Below are 18,550 nucleotides of genomic sequence, written 5' to 3' on the forward strand. Positions count from 1 at the left end.
TATGTACAAAAAATCAATAAAAACACAACATTTGGAAAGGGAATGGCTGTGTACAGTTGCTCTTGGTTCCGTGCTCTTGGATTGTATTTCACATAAATAGCTCCAAAATGGATTTCTCGGTCAACCCTTTATGCTGGATTTGCATGACGGTGGTATTTGCATAACAGACTTGAGGTCCATTCATTCACAAATGCAGTAAACTGCCGCATAAAGAACTTGGGCTTTGGCAACTGTGCAACTCTGTGGGTGTGTGCTCACATTGTGGTTGATGGGACGTAATATGGTGTAGCGAGTGTGTTATTCATACAGTGAGAAGACCACCCATATCCTTTTCGTAGCATTGAGGAAATCCTCCCGGGTGTCTCGGGCCTATTCAGTGCTCTGCTCCTGTTGTAGTGGGTGTCATCCGCTACCGTCTGCACACACACAGACACGCACACACAGGCACACACACACACAGTGTCCGCTCCATTGAAGACGTGAGGGCACTGCTGGGGCAGCTCTCGGTGCGAAGCCGCACAAACAGCACACACGCTGCGAAAGGCACCATTGTAGCACACGGACAAGAGGTCTCTTTGTCCGGGCATAAGAGCAACCGATGTCAAGATGAGGATATGATGGCGGGCCCCTGCTGCCTCCGGGCCCTCTCTCACGTCCCGGCCCTGGCACAGGTTCACACGGACATAGTCGAGGGAATAAAGACGATTTGGAAAAAGAGGATAGGTGAAATCAATGGTTGGCTTTCCAGTGATCGCTTCCTACTCGGTCTGTATTTCCAGCATTGTGATGTCATGAGAAAATCCAAGCACGGAGTTGATACATTTTTTTAAGGTGGCATCTCCCCCCCCCCGCCCCATTTGTAGCTGTGGAGACTTGCTGTATCTTCCTGTGTTTGTTCCAAACAAACTGTGGCTGCTGGAAACATAAATTGCTTCACTTCCTGTGCCCTGCAAGCCATTTCTGTCAAGAGAAGCGTGTGTGCGTGTGTGTGTGTGTGTGTGTGTGTGTGTGTGTGTGCGTGTGTGTGTGTGTGTGTGTGTGTGTGCGTGTGCGTGTACCAGTGCAAGGCCTTCATGAACTGAGTGGAGTCTCTGTCGTGCTACTTTGTGACTGAAAATCAGATCAATTATTGCATGTCATTGAGAGTACTTCTTTATGGCGGCTTGCATTGTCGACGTCTCTGTAACCTTTTCCCTCTCTCATCTCTCTTCTAGATCATGCCCCCTAGATAGCGCCCTCGTCCTCCTCTCCACTCCCCCTCCCTGCCCTTTGGCCCCTTCCTCTACCTCCCCTGGTTCCCGGGACCATCACTGCCACCTGTGTCACCACAGCCGCCATGCCGCCCAGGAAGAGGACGCGGCCGGGCCTGGGCTTCCTGTGCTGCTTTGGCAGCAGCGAGCCTCCGGAGATCAACCTCAAGGACAGCGTGCCCCTGCAGCTGCTGGAGTTCAGTGCCCCCATGCCGCCCGCCGAGGAGCTGCATGCTCGATTCTCCGAACTGGTGGTGAGTAAAGATGGAGTGGGGTAGATGGATGGATTATTAGAAAATGCTTTCCCCTCACAGATTTAACCAAGGGGGCCTAGATTTAGGCTGAAGTCTCATTATAGACCACTTGGACTGGTGGTAAGTCCATGTGTTACACACTGCTTTGTTTAGTTCGGTTTAATTGAACCTTGCAGAGTTTACCCCACTGTTGGTGAGAACACCACCTAGCAATCTCACTCGGGTGTGGACCGAAACAATTGGAGCAGGACTACCTCTTCAACAAGGTCTCGGTCTGGTTGTTTTGGCACCAGAGTTATAAATTAACTCCGGTTGGGTTTGGTACTACTCATTTGTGGTGATTCAACCTCCATCCAACCCAACTGGAGGAAGCATTGTTCCTTCTTTGATTCAGCATCCCTTCAGTGGTTTCAATAGCGGAGCAGAGTCACTCTCAGTGAACGACTGAATCCGACTGCAACACGACCCAAGTGGTGTCATGGGCTACATAATAGATGAGTATGTCTTACATGTGAACTAACAGCCTGCTGGTTAGCAGTTGCTGTGGATTTATTTTTAAGGATCTGTAGGATCAGAACCTATACAGCACACTTTGTGGGTAGTGTAGAGCGAGTAGCTGGATAATATGCATATCTACCTGGAGCCATCCACTGAGTCTGTTTAATGAGCATGTTCAACTTTATTGTGATGCTGTTTTTGGATGCTGTGCCAAAATGAGTCACCAATTATAGTGAAAACACAAGTAAAAGTAGATGAAGTTAGCTCAAAACAACAATGTAAATCCTGGAATGCTCTTTTTCCTACTGCTGAGCAGTCCAGTTCTCTCCCCTTCCCTTGCGTGTTGTTCATCATCCTGACCAAACAGGATTAGGAGATGGCAATTGGAAGGGCTCGGCTCTTGTGGAGTGCGTCTTGATGGTTGGATGAGACCCCGCCGCCCCAACCCCATTCCACAAACTCAGAAGCTCATTCTTTCCACTACGCAGCAGCCCGCCCTCGTGCGACGGTTCCCATCTCGTGCACAGATCACACTTGTTGGCGGAGGTTGCTGGTACCTCTGTACTGGTGCCAGACTGGCATGTACCCATGGTGCGGGGAGCGATCAGGCCACAGCTGTCAGAATGGAGAAGTCGGCTGTGGTTTTCAGCTGCCTTGCGAGCTGGAAGAACAGGGCTTTTCTGTTTTGGGTCCATCTCGGCGCCTCCGCCGCGCTCCCTCGACCTCTGATTTCCTTCCTCCTCTGTCTCCTTCTCCCTCTCTCGGCGACGTGTTCAGCAGCACGGCTACAGCCTCATCCTCTGCCTCTGTCACGGAGAGCTCAGCTTCACCGTCTGCACGATATAGCGCTCCTCCAACTGTCATAATCAATTCAGGAGATAAAGTGAAATTCCATTTGGGATAGGAAACGATTCGCTATTATCAAGGCAGATGTTTTTCCACTGGGGATCCTTTCCCCGTTTTTCCTGCTAATTGACCCGGCTTGATCCTGAATGTGCTGTCTCGGCTCCATTCTAATCCCTGGGAATGCCATTAAACCTCAGTAGCCGCAGTGTATTTATTGGCTTGATTAGAGAAAATGTAAAGTTAGGATTGTTGCAATCAAGACGTTGATCTCCTCAATCCTGATTGCATGCCCTTCCAGCTGTGCTGTAATTGAAGCTTACTTCTGGTGAACAAGCAGGTTGTCATTTTACAAACTTGGTGCCCCTACGTGGTCTGAGTGCGGAGCCAAATCACAGCTGCCCTCGCGGTTCAGAGGACTGAACGACCCACAACTTATCTTGGGGGTCAGCGTCTGGGCATGCGATGACGCTGGAGAAGCAGCCAGAAGCAGACGGGTCCATCTGCCATTTTAAAACCTCTTGAATTGCAGTTTTGTGTTTTTTCGACCCAGGAGAGAAACCGGATTTGGCATTGTGTCATTGGATCTGGGCCCTTCCACATGTTGTGGATCGATTGTTCATCAGATGCTCGTTGGATGGCCACACATGTGGTGTCACTCAGATGTTTGGTCTCTGGGTTTGTGTCTGTGTGAGGCTCTGGTTCCTCCTGTCAGCATCGCATGTAGGACTCACAGATAAAACTCTAGGGGTGTGTGTGTGTGTGCGTGCGTGTGTGCGTGTGCGTGCGTGCGTGTGTGCTACAGCAATCTATCCACTCTTTAAATCACTTCCTGTGCTCTTCTTTGAGGAAGAATCTCTGAAACCAAAAGGAACACACATTTTTGGTTCCAGGATGGCGCTCCCTAATAATTAGTGTAATAAAATATCAATCCACTTTGAGCATCACGATAGGATTTTGGATATTGTATGAAAAAAAAACTAAAAAAAAATCTTAAAACTAGTAGACTAGAAACTAGTGACATGATGTTGGATGTTACAGTCTCACTGAATGAATAAAGAAAAATAGAGAATAACACGACATAGTGCGTTTCCATGGCAACAGGAGATGGGATCATTGTTATGAAAGCCTTTCCTGAGGAGGAGAGTGAGACTCGATGGAGCCTCTGGAATGGGAGCGACAGATCTGGGCCAAACGGAGGAGTAAACCGCCTCCACCAGAGCACGGTGCACACTCGGATGACAGCGTTAGCGGGAGAGGAGACTTTCAGAAAATGCTTAACTCGTCCACTGTGCCATGATTGTGTGGTCGTGATGTTAAACCACGGCAGGAAATTCTGGTATCCCAAAACAACGCTTGTCCTCACCTTCTCAAATGTACAACCTCTGAGCAACCTCTACTGACATCTCTGCTACTTCGTGAAAAATACATGAGCGCGGAATGAGTGATGAAGCAAAAGACATGACTTACTGTCCTTGGTGTGTACCCAACCAAACTAATATTGCAGAATAAGCATGTGTGGGATCCATCTTTGGGTCCCTTGTGTAAACACTCCCTCTCCTCCGCCAAATGTGCAACAACTCATCCTGCAGGAAGTTCCAAGTCCGCCATGAAACCGTAGGAAAGCCTCCTGTGCCAACAAGTGAACTCGACAACCCGTTGCAAGCCTGGAAGCAATCGCCACTGATTTGGACGCGGCGAGCAAAGGCCACATCAGACGCGCTAATGGATCGCATCAATTAAACTACACATTTGCAGCTGGCTGCAGAATGTCTTGATGGCAAACGTGTGCCGGCGTTCCGGGTATGTTTTGTGTGTATGTGTGGTGGTGGCTGATTGCGTTTTAAACAGTTTGTTTCCACCAGCGCTTCAGGGCTTGCACGCATAGTTGATATATAGGCCATGTGTGAAGTTTGGCAGCGCTTCAAGTAGAGCGACGGCTTTATTTTTGCTTCGTCAAGGCCGTAACATATCACCACCACATGTGAAGTTGCTCTCATACTTAGGCAATTGAGGATGTTGGGCACATGTCACACTAGTGACATTTTCTTCTTTAAGAAGAAGAAAGTGCGAGGTTGTTTGAGAACATGTTTGTTAGCCCTGCGTTTACAAGTTTCAGTTGACGCCAACGAACGCACTGCCATTGTTTCCCATTGAGCGGTCGGGCATATGGTCGCAGCGTGTCGACGCATTCGCAAGGGCCTTGAACGCAACTGCGCTACTGAAGAGAGACAAGTAAATACAGTAGTGATTTTCAAAAATACAACAGATTAGGAGCACTCGGCGTAGTGCATCTGCATTTTTTTGCATAGAGGTTGCAAACAGATGCGTCTGCGATTATTAAAAAGGAATACCCCTGTCTTTCACCCCGTCTGTGTGTTGAGATGAGCGAGGATATAATGTACAGTATATCTCGCTAAACTGGTGCAATGGATTCAGGTCTCCGAGGCCAACATCTGGCAAGCACGGAGCCGGCAGACGTCAGATTAGTGTGTGTTCTCTCTGCCCTCTTTTTCTATCCGAAAAAGTATTCCCTGTGTAGGAGCCTCATTCTTTTTTTTTTTTTTCTCCGTCTCGTAATTTGGGACGGTTTTAATCCAACCACTCCGGGCAGCGATCCAGCTGTGCAGCGCCGGCCGCTGCATCTGCGTGCCACAACCTCTTAATAGCGTCCACTCCCAAAACGCAGTCCAAACCAGCCTCCGTCAAACATAAAATCCTCCCCTAATGTTCACTCCGGTGTGACTTTCGAGCCGGACGGCAATCAAAAGAAATGGGGAATGGAAATGTTCTCCACCCTGCGAGCTGTGGCGAGCGAGTTTCCTCCGCAGTTTACGCCCTGGGATGCACCATCTTTCCTTTCCGTTTCCTCCCTCCCCGTCCAACCGGCTTCCCCATTTCTAATGTTCTCCTCTTACCTCTGCTGTGAAGCCAGCTCTCACTGCCCTCAGCCGGCCTTATCGTTGAAGTGGTCAAGCCTTGTTTGGACGAAGGGAGAGGCAGCAGTGACTGACTCTTCAAAGAGAGGCTTCTATGACTCATCTGAATGCTGCAAAGTTGTGTGTGTGTGTGTGTGTGTGTGTGTGTGTGTGTGTGTGTGTGTGTGTGTGTGTGTGTGTGTGGACTTGCTATGGGACAGAGAGCGAGTATAATTTAGAGTAAGAATTTGGACTTTGACCTTTTCTGATGAATCAGTCTTAGACTTGTGAGGTTGGGCCTGGTCACACACACACACACACACACACACACACACACACACACACACACTTACTGAAACTCGTTTGGGTCAATAATGGCAGCTACAGCTTCCTGTGGGTTCCCTGGAGGCCTCATATGACTTCCTGCCATCTTGCATGTCTTTCCTCTGCCTTCCTGTCTCGCCCAGAGACTGCTGCAGGATATATACAGTATGTGTGTATATATGTGTATACAGACGGACCTCAGACTGTACTGTAAGACTTCACATGAGGAAAAGACATTTGTGTGAAATGTCACTTCACAGACACACATGTATGTGAAAAGGATGTCATTCTTTGGACCACACGCATTTCCCATTTAGGTGGAGCCTCACACATTCCCAGTCAGTTGTCACTGGGACTCTCCCACTCCTCCCTTTTTAAAGGACAGCCAGTCACTCGCACCTTTTCACTCGCTGACCCCTCTTCCCTCTTGTATATTTAGTTTCTCTCACATTTCGGTATTAGTTGTCCTCGCTTCCATATTTATGTCAAATGCACACACTTACACTTTTGCGCCTCCCCTCCTGCAGTTCATCTCTGTCTCAGAGCACTTGAAGTAGACGTATAGTAGTCTAAACAACAGAAGCAGGTATTTAGGTTCCCCCACTCCGCTCTGACTTTACTCCCATGAGTCATTGCGCCTCAGCCCTTTCTCTTTCTTCACACTGTTTCCATATGGTGTAGATAAGTGCGGTAAATCTCCCACAGACATGTTGTATCATTAGACTTGTGTTATGTCATACAAATTCATTTATATACATAAGCCTTGACTGGTGGCAAATGTGCTAAGATATAATCATCATCATCATCATCATCATCGTCCTCATCATAATCCCTGGGGGGTTTTGGAGTACATCATGTATTCGTTGCATAAGTATGCTCATCTTCACCTCTAAGATCTCTGAGTGGTGCCTGCTCTGAAAGGTTGGCATTCAGAAGGCTTGAAACGCATGTTTGGAAACGCACTCACTTCAAGAGTGAGGTGGCGGGTGTCTGGCAGTGTTTAGCCTAGCTTAGCATAGAGACTGGAGGTGAGGGTAAACCGCTAGCCTGGCTCTCGTAACAACACCTCAAAGAAGTGTCAAGTTGTCAAAACTGGAGACAATGCAGAGGTGCCTTAGACATGCATTCTTTCTGCTGGCCAACAGGGGGCGACTCCTCTGCTTGTGAGAAGAAGTCCGATTGTATAGAAGTCTGTGAGAAAATTACCCGAGGTCCCTGCCATTTCATGAAAGTTTATTGTAACATCCTCATTGCCTAAAAATGTCTTCTTCAGCGTTTGGTTGTCCTCCACCCACTTCGTAAAAAAGCCAAGATGGCGACGGCCAAAATGCCGAACTCGAGGCTACAAAAGGGAAGTACACAAACTAATTGTTGATGGCGACCAGGTTGACCTTCTTCTACACAGTCTATAGTTGAGACGGCATGCTAGATTAGCTTCAGACTTTGCTATTTTACGTTGCTATTTCTTCCAAATTCAATGGAAAGATGCGAGTGCCCCTCCCCCGTCGTCTTGAGAAACAGACATTTTGAATGACAGGGTCAGTCGGTCTGCAGCGGACATGGCAGTCAGAGCTCAAAACCGCGACACCTTTTTTTGAGGGTTTGTAACATTATTCAACAGGCAGCTGTGGAGGAAATATGAAAGTAGAGGTGGAGAAGCCTGAGGTATGCATAACTTCCCCTCTCGGGCAGCAGGTGTTACAATATTAGTTTTGGTTTATGTGAATTCCCAACTGGAACGTGCTGGCGAAGGAAGACTGGGGCACACCAAAGGTTTCACGCAGCCGAGCGGTTCGGTTTTGTTCTGGAGGATTGAGAGGCGGCCCGCCAGTTGTTTAGGGGTGTTCCAATGTCTGGGCCTCGGGGAGAGGCCGTGTGATGCAGTGTAGTGTTGGAGCGAGTGGAGAAGGCGCTCTGGGCGGTGGGAGTGGAAAAAGAAATGGTGAACGAAAGGTCCTCTTGTTGGCATGACATGACCATTCCTCCACCCACCCGATGTCCTCATGCTCCTTCTCCTCAACTCCATCTCTCCGTTTCTCCGGTTCAAATGCAGACTGGTGCCACTTCTGCCTGGCAGGAACTAAATATAACATGCAGTTCTCATTTTGAAGTCTCCAGATACGTTCTTGCTGCCATACCTGACTTGGCCATTATCCTACTCCTACATCTAAATCTTATGTAATTGTATATCTATTTCTAAATATAATTCTTGAAAAAGAACAGACGGACAGTACCAGCTATGGGGGTGGGTGGGGAGGGGAGGGGGTCTGAGAGGCCTGAGGAGTAGATGGAGAGAGCAGGGAGATCAGTTGCTGGGCTCAGCTCCCATCTGTTAAAATCCAAGGAGGTCTCGTTCTCACTGATTTCCCCACCAGCTTCCAGTCTCAGCTCCTCCCAACAGCAGCAGCTTTGACAGGCAGGGCTTCGACCCGGCGACCAGGCAGAGTGCCAGAGACGGCCTTCTCTGCCTTTCGTTTCTAAGCCCAAGGATGGGGAGAGGGAGCCGTTGGATGCTGAACCGCCACATGACGGCTAGTTTTCTGCCCGACACTCGAATATGGGCACCGTGCGTTTATCGTAGCAGGTAATGCAGACCCTGGACGACCCTGGACTCCGGGTGTGAGTCACAATACATCATTGAATTCCCGCTGGCGAGATGAAAAAGGGTTTGACCAAAGATTCTAAAGCTTCTTTGTGGTTTCTATCTGCAATAGACCCCCTTGAAGTTCACACCCTTCAGATCGCCCCCTCTTTCTGCCACAATAATGCTGCTGCTGGTTATCCCACTGAAAGGACTGGGCGAGAGATGATGTCACCCTTCATAGTGTTGGATACTTGGAATGCGGGCCACCTCAGCCTACCCCAGTCCAGCTGAATGGATGAAAACAAACTCTGTTAAATCTACTGGCTGGCTTTAGGGGGGCCCCACCTCTGGCACTGGTAGCCATCTTCTCTTCGGGGGGCCCCGGGGGCCCCGGCATTTCTGGCTGACGTCATGGTCGCAAAACCATTATGATGAGATTAATTTGAGCTTGTGGACAAAGCCCTTGCGCTATACAGCGTCTCATCCTTTCCCCTATTTTTTTGTGCTTATCCATTTCCATCTCCTCCTCCCCTCTATCCCAAATGTATCCATCCCCTTTTTTATTTTTCAAGACTTTGCTTTTCCTCCCCGGCTGGCACACACAGACTCATTTCCTGGCCTCATATGCATTTCAAAAGGTGCAGGAGGCTCCTTGTCCCGAGCTGAAGAATTGAGCAGAGCAGCAGGGTGAATATTAAAACACCCCTCTGTGGAGACCGCCTCTCGGGTTAGACAGTGGGAAGGTTGGACAATCAAGTGTCCCTGTGTAAACTCAACGCCTCCAGTCCTGCTCTGTGCTCGTCACAGGGATCACAGAGCAACAGGGATTGTGAGAGTGAGTCCTGCGGGATATTCATGTTAATTACTTTTAATGGTGATTGACCACGATGTTCATTTGGAAGGATTTTTTTATGAAAGTTACTTTTAACCGGTTCTGAAACCGTCTCAATTCAACACTGATCCCTCGACGTGACCTCCGTAAGTCTACGAGAAGATTGGCTTTTACTATGTAGCTTTTCTTAATGCTTGTCATCGGTGCCACCGGGGCAGACTCCGGCAAAATTAGATGAAATCATGGTGGAGGTGGAGAGCTCCGGTGCGGCGAGGCGAAGCCAACACCTGCACCACGCAGCTGGAGGCCCGGGTCGTATTGTCGGGTCCTGCTGGAGGGAAGGGAGTCACGGGAGAACCAGCACTGCACAGGGCAGACTGTCAGAGCCTCGTGTAAAATAAGAGGTTTTCCAAAGGGAATGAAAGCTCCTCTTCGTAGCTATAATCGCTGCAATTTCTGTATTAATGTGCTGGGCATACATTTGTTCTAATCCAATTGAAATGGTTTAAACAAAATGACTACTGCGTGTATAAAACAGCCTCCCCCTGTTGTTGCAGGATGAACTGGACCTGACGGACAAGAACCGGGAGGCCATGTTCGCGCTGCCCGATGAGAAGAAATGGCAGATCTACTGCAGCAAGAAGAAGGTGAGTGGGCCCCTGCCGTCTTCCAGCTCTGGTTTCTGGCTGGCCCTCAGTTGACAGGCTGCCCGAGCCCACAGTTTAGAGCTCAACTGTCAGCACCGAATGCTCTTGAGGGGATGAACCCATTTTGATTCAGTTCAGCTATGCAGTCAGCCCCCCTTTCCAGCTCCTCATTTTGTAAACATGTCACGATGTTTTCCATCCGGGCAATATGGTACGTGCAAACTACTCCGTGTACACGAATGCACCCCTCTAGCCCCTCTATCTCCAAATCTCCCCCCACGTCGGAGCGAGCAATGTTCTGTTTCAGAATTGTCAACATACCAGGGGAGCACTAGAACATTCTGGTCAGCCCTCTCTTTCACCCCTTTCCCCTCGCCAAAACATCTCTCGCTCTCTCCGTTCCCTTCAGCGCATCTCTCCGGTCTCGCTTTGCCCTCAAATATCCAGCAGCCCCTCCTCTCTCGCTCAATAGCAAACTGAGTAAATAGTCATAACCCCCCCCCCCCCCCCCCCCCCCCCCCCCCCCCCCCCCCCGTGTCTCTTTGCTAATTAGTTTTTTGGGAGCAGGGGTTTTGTTTTGGGAGCAGGGCGAGGATGGGACCCCTCCTTTCTCTCTCCATGGCATGCAGGTGTGTTATATTAAAAGGTGTGTGTGTGTGTGTGTGTGTGTGTGTGTGTGTGTGTGTGAGCACCTGCACATGTACAAGTTTGTATTGAGTCGGTATTGAGGAACGAGAAGAGCAGTGGATGTGCGGCGTGTTTAGAGGGATGTCAAGGCGAGGATGGAAGCTGGAGCACCAGTTTACAGTGAAATGCAATACGGGTCAAAAATAATACACAAGGAGGATGTAATCTTTCTTTCTAATACATTATGATAACCCACACAGTGTGCTGATCCCTTTTTGAATATATTGCGTAGTTTTAAAAGGGGATTGAATGGTTGGCAGAATGTGCATTTTGAACACGTGAACCCACATGAAAGGCGCACGTTCAGTAATACTCCAATATCAGTTATTCAATATCTCACTGGAGCGACCACAGACGTTTACGAGGACTCTTTGTGCTGTAGTTAGAGGGCAGTGGAAACCAAACTTTGGCAGCAGCCGGGGCATGTTGGAACCAAAGTGGTTTGCAGTGAGCGCCTGAGCCGGGTTCAGAGGTAGGATACATTCGTTGGTCGTTCCCGCCCCATCTCTCCCAGTCAGAAATCATTTCCTCCGCGAGGTTACGGTGAAAAAACCCAGCCGCGTGTCCCGGCCAGGAAACGGAGAGCAAAAACTGCCAGTGCACAGCGGAAGGCTGGAGGAAAAAGCAAACAAACCCCTCATTCATGCACAGGGGCGGCGTAATGGAGAACGAACTGGCGCGCGGCATCGGAAAATAACCTGCGTGTCTGCGAGTGAATACTGTCCTCACGGGCACGCGCCCACGCGGACTTGAACATGCGTACACGTAGGAAAAGACGCAGGTCGTTCAGACGTTACACACACAAACACACACACACATACTCAAAGAAGTGCCCAGTGTTCCTGAGAATTATAGCATGACAGTGATTTTGAATGGAGAGCAGAGGACAGCAGTGCGTCCCTCAGCCGTTCCCTTCGGCAGCTAACACTGGTTCCCTTGTTTCCTCCAGTTGTTGTGGTTGGATAACATTTTGGAGGGAGCCACGGAGGCCGTGACAAATGGGACAAGCTAACTCTGTTCACCTGCAACACAAACTCATTTACCGCAGACCACTCCAGCTTCGCCAGCACCACTTCCTCGCTGTCCAGAGAGAACCACTTATTACAGATCTAATGATTTTTATGCTTTCACGTCAACCGAAGAGCTAATAAAACCCCTCTTAATTCATAAGCGGTCAAATTTCAGATAGTTTTCAGGAGAACTACCAAAGATGGGTTGGTTTGACCCCATAAGGGTTCCCCGCATCTTGGGAGCGGCTCTACCAGTTTAATGACATTCCTCAGTAGCTTTTTAGTGGCATTGCTGTTTTATGAATCAAATAGTCTTTCAATAGTTTTGCTCTTTTATTTTATCTACATTTTATTTACATTTTCCCAAGCACCTCTGAGGACGTGTCTTTGTAGCCAACAGAAACCCTTTCTGTATGACAGTGACATCACATACCAATCCTTGGACCGGTGCCCATGACTTCTCTGCTGCAGGAAATACAGAGACGGCAGTTTGTGTTTACCTAATGGGGAAGATGGCAAAGGGTGAGGATGGAGAGGAATTAATACTGAGGGCCGTATTGTAGGCCTCTGGCCACATACGCTGCAATTTAGGGATGCACAGATACTGATATCAGGCCGTTAATAGAGTGTATATATATTTAATTTACTTGTTTATATAATATATACATATATACTGGAATTTTAACTCCTGTTTAAGTTTTGACCAATGTATTGCTGCATTAAAAAGGTTTCCACTTGAATTCTAATTCCTGTTCATTTGAAAGTGTTTTACCAAGTTGCTGGTGTACGATTAATTTGTTCAATGATAAATAACAATTCAGTAGATTTCTTATCTATGTATGTATTTATTTGTTGCATTTTGTACAGTGTAACTGGCGGCGTAGCACACTACACTTTCAAAGTTAGCTTGCCCAACGCTGTGTTTAGCCATTAGGGGCAGAAGAGCCCAGAGGTGACGGACACGGAACCTGGTGTCCATAAAAAAAAAGTTGTAATGGCTAACAATGAGCTACTTATGCAGACACAGCAAGACATCATCGTCCAAATGGAGTTACTTTGTTTTGTCCACCTGATGAATGGAAGTCCAATAACCAGTCTCTTAGCACTGGTTAGCGCTTCCTGAAGTCCTGGTTATTTTGCTGTAGACTTTCTCCTCCAGCTGGTTGCTAGTTGTGTCTGTGTACAGTGTGTTTTTGTCGGGGCTTGGACGCTGAAAGCATCTGCTGCTACCGAAAACAGGGTTGACGAGAAGTGGGACAGAATCATACATGTATTGTTCCTGCTGAGCCAAAACAATGAGCCAGAAGAAGCTAACACAAAAAGCTTCACAGATCTGCTAGCTGCTGACTTCACACAGAATTGTCTGAGTCGCTTTTAATGTAAAAAAAAAAATAATCTGAATTGATTAATGGACCTTTAACATTGATACTCAATACAGAACAAATTAGCTAAATGCTGCAACCTCAAACTTCAAATAGTTTTTGTTTGTTTATCAAGCACTAGCTGGTCCAGCTCAGTGTCGAGCTAGCAACGCTATCGGTCAGCAGGGATGTCAGGGAATTAGCGTAAACATGGTCTCTGTGTGCCATGACTAACTCGAACATCTTGTCCAGGCCTTCGGGCTTTACATAAGCTAACAGTATCTGCACCGCTGATCGCAGCCACCCAGTCAGCCACAGCCACGGGGGGGGGGGGGGGGGGGGGGTGAGAGAGAGTGGACTTCATTCTTGGTAAGCGTGAGAAAGAGGACATGGCTTGTACACATGTTTAGTGAATCAGAGATGGCATGAGTAATCTCTATTTGAGTGTATTGCAGTGAGGGGGGGTGTGTGTTTGTGTGTACTTGTTGTTTTTATTGTTGTGTTTTTCCCGCCTGACTCACACCCAACAGCTCCCAGGTAGAGAATACGATGTAACATCTAATAGCTCCTGATGATCATTCAGTGCTGGGAACCAAATGGGGTCTCCTGACTCCCATTAGTAGTGCTGCGCTGACACACTGCTTCACTTCCTGCTCATACAATATGGCCCTTTATCAGTGTCAAAATACTGACACACACACAGGAAAACAAGCATCATGTACAGTCCTAAATTTCCCTTAAAAAAAAAAAAGGATGTCTGTATAAGATCAGCCTGGCTGTCCGAAAGCATCCAGACCCATGTTATCCTCCTCTCCGTTACTCGACCTCGCCACACGCACCCACACATTGCCCCCTCTTAACGGGGCAGCAGCTCATGTCTTCAATTATCACCCGCACGCGCCTCATCCCCATCGCGGAGACTAGCGTGACCCCCAGGCAAATACTTCCACCCGAGCATGTGCTAAAACGTGTGTAATGTTAGCTACCTGTTAGAGGCGAGCGAGCGTTACATAATCTTCCAGAATTCAATATCCTGTCCATTTCCTGCCTCTGGAGGTGAGACTTTATATCCCAGCTTCCGTAGGTAAATATTCCACGCAGAGAGATTGGCTCCTTGGAATGTCGGACAATCCCCCTGGATGCCCGGACGGGAACATGTTGTGGTGAGAGCTGGAGCGGAGCGTAGGGAAAAAATATGCTTTAATATATATATATATATATATATATATATATATATATATATATATATATATATATATATATATATATATATATATATATATATATAAATACAAAAAAAGTCTACTCTCTGCTCCAGCTGTCGATCTTTTAGTAAATACTGACAACTGAATTCTGAAGACACTCCAGGTGAATAGTGTAGTAGTTTTCTGACTATATATGATTAGATGTTCCTTTGAGGTTGCCAAGGAGTCTCTGTGCTGAGAGTATTTATTCATTTATATCAGGTTTTTGCTTCTGATGATGAAAAGCAAAATCCCAGAGAAGTCATTATCTGCAACCGATCTGTGGCACCATAGCACCAACTACGCAATTTATTTTCCCAGACTTTCTTTTATTTCATGCCATATACGATATGTGCTGACATTCTAAATGCAGTCTTTTTTTTTATTCATGAAGTTGTCTTTGAATGCACAGTATTTCCTTCAGGCTTGAGCAGCTTGTCGGTGCCGTGATGGTTCCGGGCGGCTCGTGAGCCCCCACATTTACAGCCATGGTCCCCCAGGGCCTCTCTGAGCACATGGAAACGGAGGGTGAGGCGCCCGACGTGCACTCCAATTGTCAGAGAAACTGGAGACCTCTCCGAAACATGTTCGCATGTCACTGTGAGCCGGTGCACAGATCCTGGCCCGTTTGAGACCCAGAAGAATAGTTGGTCTCCACTTGGCTGCCAAAGCCTCAAAGACTGGAAAACATAGAAGTGAATACGCGCCGCTGTCAGATCTTTTGTTGGCCAGCTTGTGACGTGGTATTACTCCCACGCTCTTGCTAGCCTTTTAGAATCGAGAGATATGTTTTAATAGAAGTCCAGAAGTAGTTTTCTGAAACCGTGGCTTTCTTTACAATCCTGGAGATCAATCGTCATCGTCAGTCGGACCTTTATAAAGGAGGTTTGAAATCTTCAAAACGGCCTGTTGCATTGACGGCAGGGGAGCCGGAATATGTAATTTCATCTGCTCTTTCAACAGGTGCCTCTGCGAACACAACGGGCTGCCAAACGCGCGGGGGAATATTCCTGAACCCTGGCTTTAGTCGAGTACTTGGCTCTTCGGGGGAAACAATATATCCCTCAACAGATGGTTGTAACAAAAAGGAACACCTTGCAGAAATAATACCCGATACACTGCTGGGGAATTCCTGTCCTCTGTTGTTTTTTTTTTGCCTGCTGCAACCTGGATTGTAAATCATATTTAACGTAAATCATATTTAACGTCACCAGACGTGAGGAATGTACGGCGTAGTGTGTAGTTGTGTAATTGCTGTAATAGAATGGCGGGGTTGACCTTAAACTGTCGCACCGGAGCGCGTGACCGGAGTGTGGATAGAGGGCCACGAGTGGAAGAGCACTCAGCGAATATATATATATGGAGTGCTCTCAGTCACACTAATGTGTACACCAACATTCATATCAAAGGCCTGCTGTTTGAAACAGGCTCCACTCATTGGAGTCTGGCTTCTTTACACGCCATTGGTAATACCAGTCATCATCTGTGATTAACTCCTCGAGATGGTTTGATCAGGAAAGCAGCACACGAGAAAGGCCTTCACATCGCTTCACCCCTTTTTTTTCTTCTTTTTTTTATCCCATTAAAACGCAAATATTCAGCCAGTGTACGGACTGATATGACCGAGCTCGTGTTGAAATCATGCTTTTTAATTGCTCCCAAAACGAGAGGAAAATTGCAGCACTTTACTCGGGGCTCGTGAAGCTGCCAGAGTAAACGCTGCGCTGGACTCGACATGTTTTTGAGGGCGTGTCGGCGGCTGTAATTGGGCTGAAGGGCCTGAGAGAGGCGGTTAAGTTGTTAATCTCAGCGTCAGCATCTGTCTGGCATCGCGTCCCGAGCACGCCAGCAGAATAGTGGAAGTGAAGGCCGGCTTGAAAACACAGGCTGGAGCAGTACAGTGAGTTCTATTGTTTTTGTTTTCTCTCGTGTTTTTAGCTCTTTAGCTTGAGCCCAAATGCTGTCAGGGGCCAAAACGGCATACTCCGGCCCAGAACTAGCTGTGTGGTGGAGCTGCTGTTTCTGCAGCTCATTTTGTTATGGCCAGAAGCTTAATACTGGTATTAATACAGGGTTTTATTTATGTCCAAGGAAAATGAATGGTGTTGTCTGACTTAATCAACTGTGTTGAACCACCATACAAGTTTTAAAGCTACATTTTAGAAATGAAGAGATTTGGGTGAACTCTCACTGCTGCAGAATAAACGGCGTTGTAGTGAATGAAGTTGTTGCTTCAGAGAGCTTACTTTGCCCTGATGGCTTCAGAGAGCTTACTTTGCCCTGATGGCTGAGACACACAAATAATCTGTTGGTGGAGCATCAACAGTATGATGCCTTTTTATAATGTGTTTATCATTCTAAGCAGATCGTCTGCCATGAGATGTATTGTTTCACATTACGGTCTGACTTGGAGTGATTGAGTTGATAGATCCAGCTCACTATCTGCTCCTACAGCTTGATGCAGCAGGTTTTAGTAGCTTTGTAGAGGAAGGGGATCTGAACCTCTCTAATGTCAGGAGTGTCTGGTACTTAAAACTATTTGGGGCCCTGAGGTCAGTCGTGGCCTGGCAGCAACCTCCAGTTCGGAAAAGTGAAGCCAATGCAGAAGAGCCTTTTACTCAGATTCTCTCTTAATGGTGACTTAATAGTGACTCCTCTGGTTGCAAAGAGAAGTCTGATTTTTATAGAAGTCTATGAGAAAATGACTCTACTTCTCTCTTGATTTATTCCCTCAGTAAACATTGTAAACGATCTCTAGTTTCAAGTCTTCTTCAATGCATGATGTTCATTTAGTCAAATAGTCAAAAAACGGTGTATTCTTTAGGGCGGGGCTGCTGTGATTGTCAGGTCGTTACCACAGAGTGGTCCGGATCTGGGAGTAATCAGTGTTTTGAATTACGACGTTAACCCTTACACAGTGTGTTTTAACTTTGTGAAAGTTTATTGTAACTTACTTATTAGTCTTCTTAAGCGTTCTGTTGCACTCTGGTTGCAAAAACCAAGTTGGCGACGGCCAAAATGCCCAAACTCAAGGCTTCAGAACCAAAGTCCACAGACCAATGATTACATCTACTTCGTTTGCACAGCTTATGGTCATGGCCCTGCCTTTTAGACCACATTTTACTCAACAAAAAAAGAGGCAACTAAAATTGTTGACGTATGTTAAGATTTAAATGTGGCAAATAATTCTTCTCTTATCTTTGAAAACTATGCAATTTTGCATGAATGCGGCATCCTGTGACTTTCCAACTCTAGCTGATGTGCACACAGTAACAAAAACAACAACCATCATGCACCAGAGCTCTAAGCCCGGGCTAAACAAGACCAGATGTGAGCAAGGAACATGGTCTCTTTATTCCCCTGTGCCTTGGGTTTGCTCGTGGCATCATGCTTCCTCTGATTGGCCAGGACAAATTGATCTCAGACAGAGCAATTCGAAAACTATGGTGGAGTGCACTTCGTTCCTCAAGGCAGTTATTCTTTCTCTCTCTTTCTCATTCTCCATGTAGTAAAAGCTCAGGCAAGTGAACACTCCGAGATGTTGTGACCCGGTTATTGTGGGCTGGACTGCCTGATCCATTTAGTCCTTGTGTGGATGCGGACGTGTGCAGCGAAGGTAGAAAGTGGCAGGATGAAACTAGGGGAGTGAGTGTGGTGTAGAAACCAGACCAGCAGTCCAAGCCCTTCTAGCTGCCCTGCTTTGTTCATCACAGATGATCTGGTACTGATCTCACTACTCTTGATATCTACCTCACCTGAGGTTGAGAGTATAAGGATTTTCAAGAGCATGAGAGCAAAAGTCACAAGGTTTCTGAAATGAAGAAGGGTTGATCGTCTGTAGAATGGCAGTGTTTTTTCTGTAAATGCCTCTCGTGGAAAAGAAATCAGTCACCAAAAACATTAGGGTGACCTTTTGAAGAGCATATACGTATATTCATGGCAAATCTCATGTAAAATCAATCCATTTTAGTCTTGTAGGCTGCCCCCAGTTGGCCTATTAGTTGCTTGGTTAATCAAGTAGTTGCTGAATTATTTACTCCTGAATAGCTTTAATGCTTATCTCTGCTATCACAAGATGAACAGTGGTGCTTTTGTTTT

At 47.1% G+C, this 18,550-nt stretch overlaps 1 protein-coding gene across 1 annotated transcript in view; it reads left to right on the plus strand.

Moving 5' to 3' along the window:
- Window positions 1–1,336: 1,336 nt before the first annotated feature.
- Window positions 1,337–18,550, plus strand: part of daam2 (dishevelled associated activator of morphogenesis 2) — a gene marked incomplete at both ends in the record, with an annotated part of 48,389 nt that continues 31,175 nt past the window's right edge. Inside the window, 2 exons of the mRNA XM_079214915.1 lie at window positions 1,337–1,504; window positions 10,061–10,150. Coding sequence (XP_079071041.1) covers window positions 1,337–1,504; window positions 10,061–10,150 — 258 coding nt within the window. The remainder of the gene's footprint in view (window positions 1,505–10,060; window positions 10,151–18,550) is intronic.

This window comes from Taurulus bubalis (assembly GCF_910589615.1).
Source record: "Taurulus bubalis genome assembly, chromosome: 1".
NCBI classification, from domain to species: Eukaryota; Metazoa; Chordata; class Actinopteri; order Perciformes; family Cottidae; genus Taurulus; species Taurulus bubalis.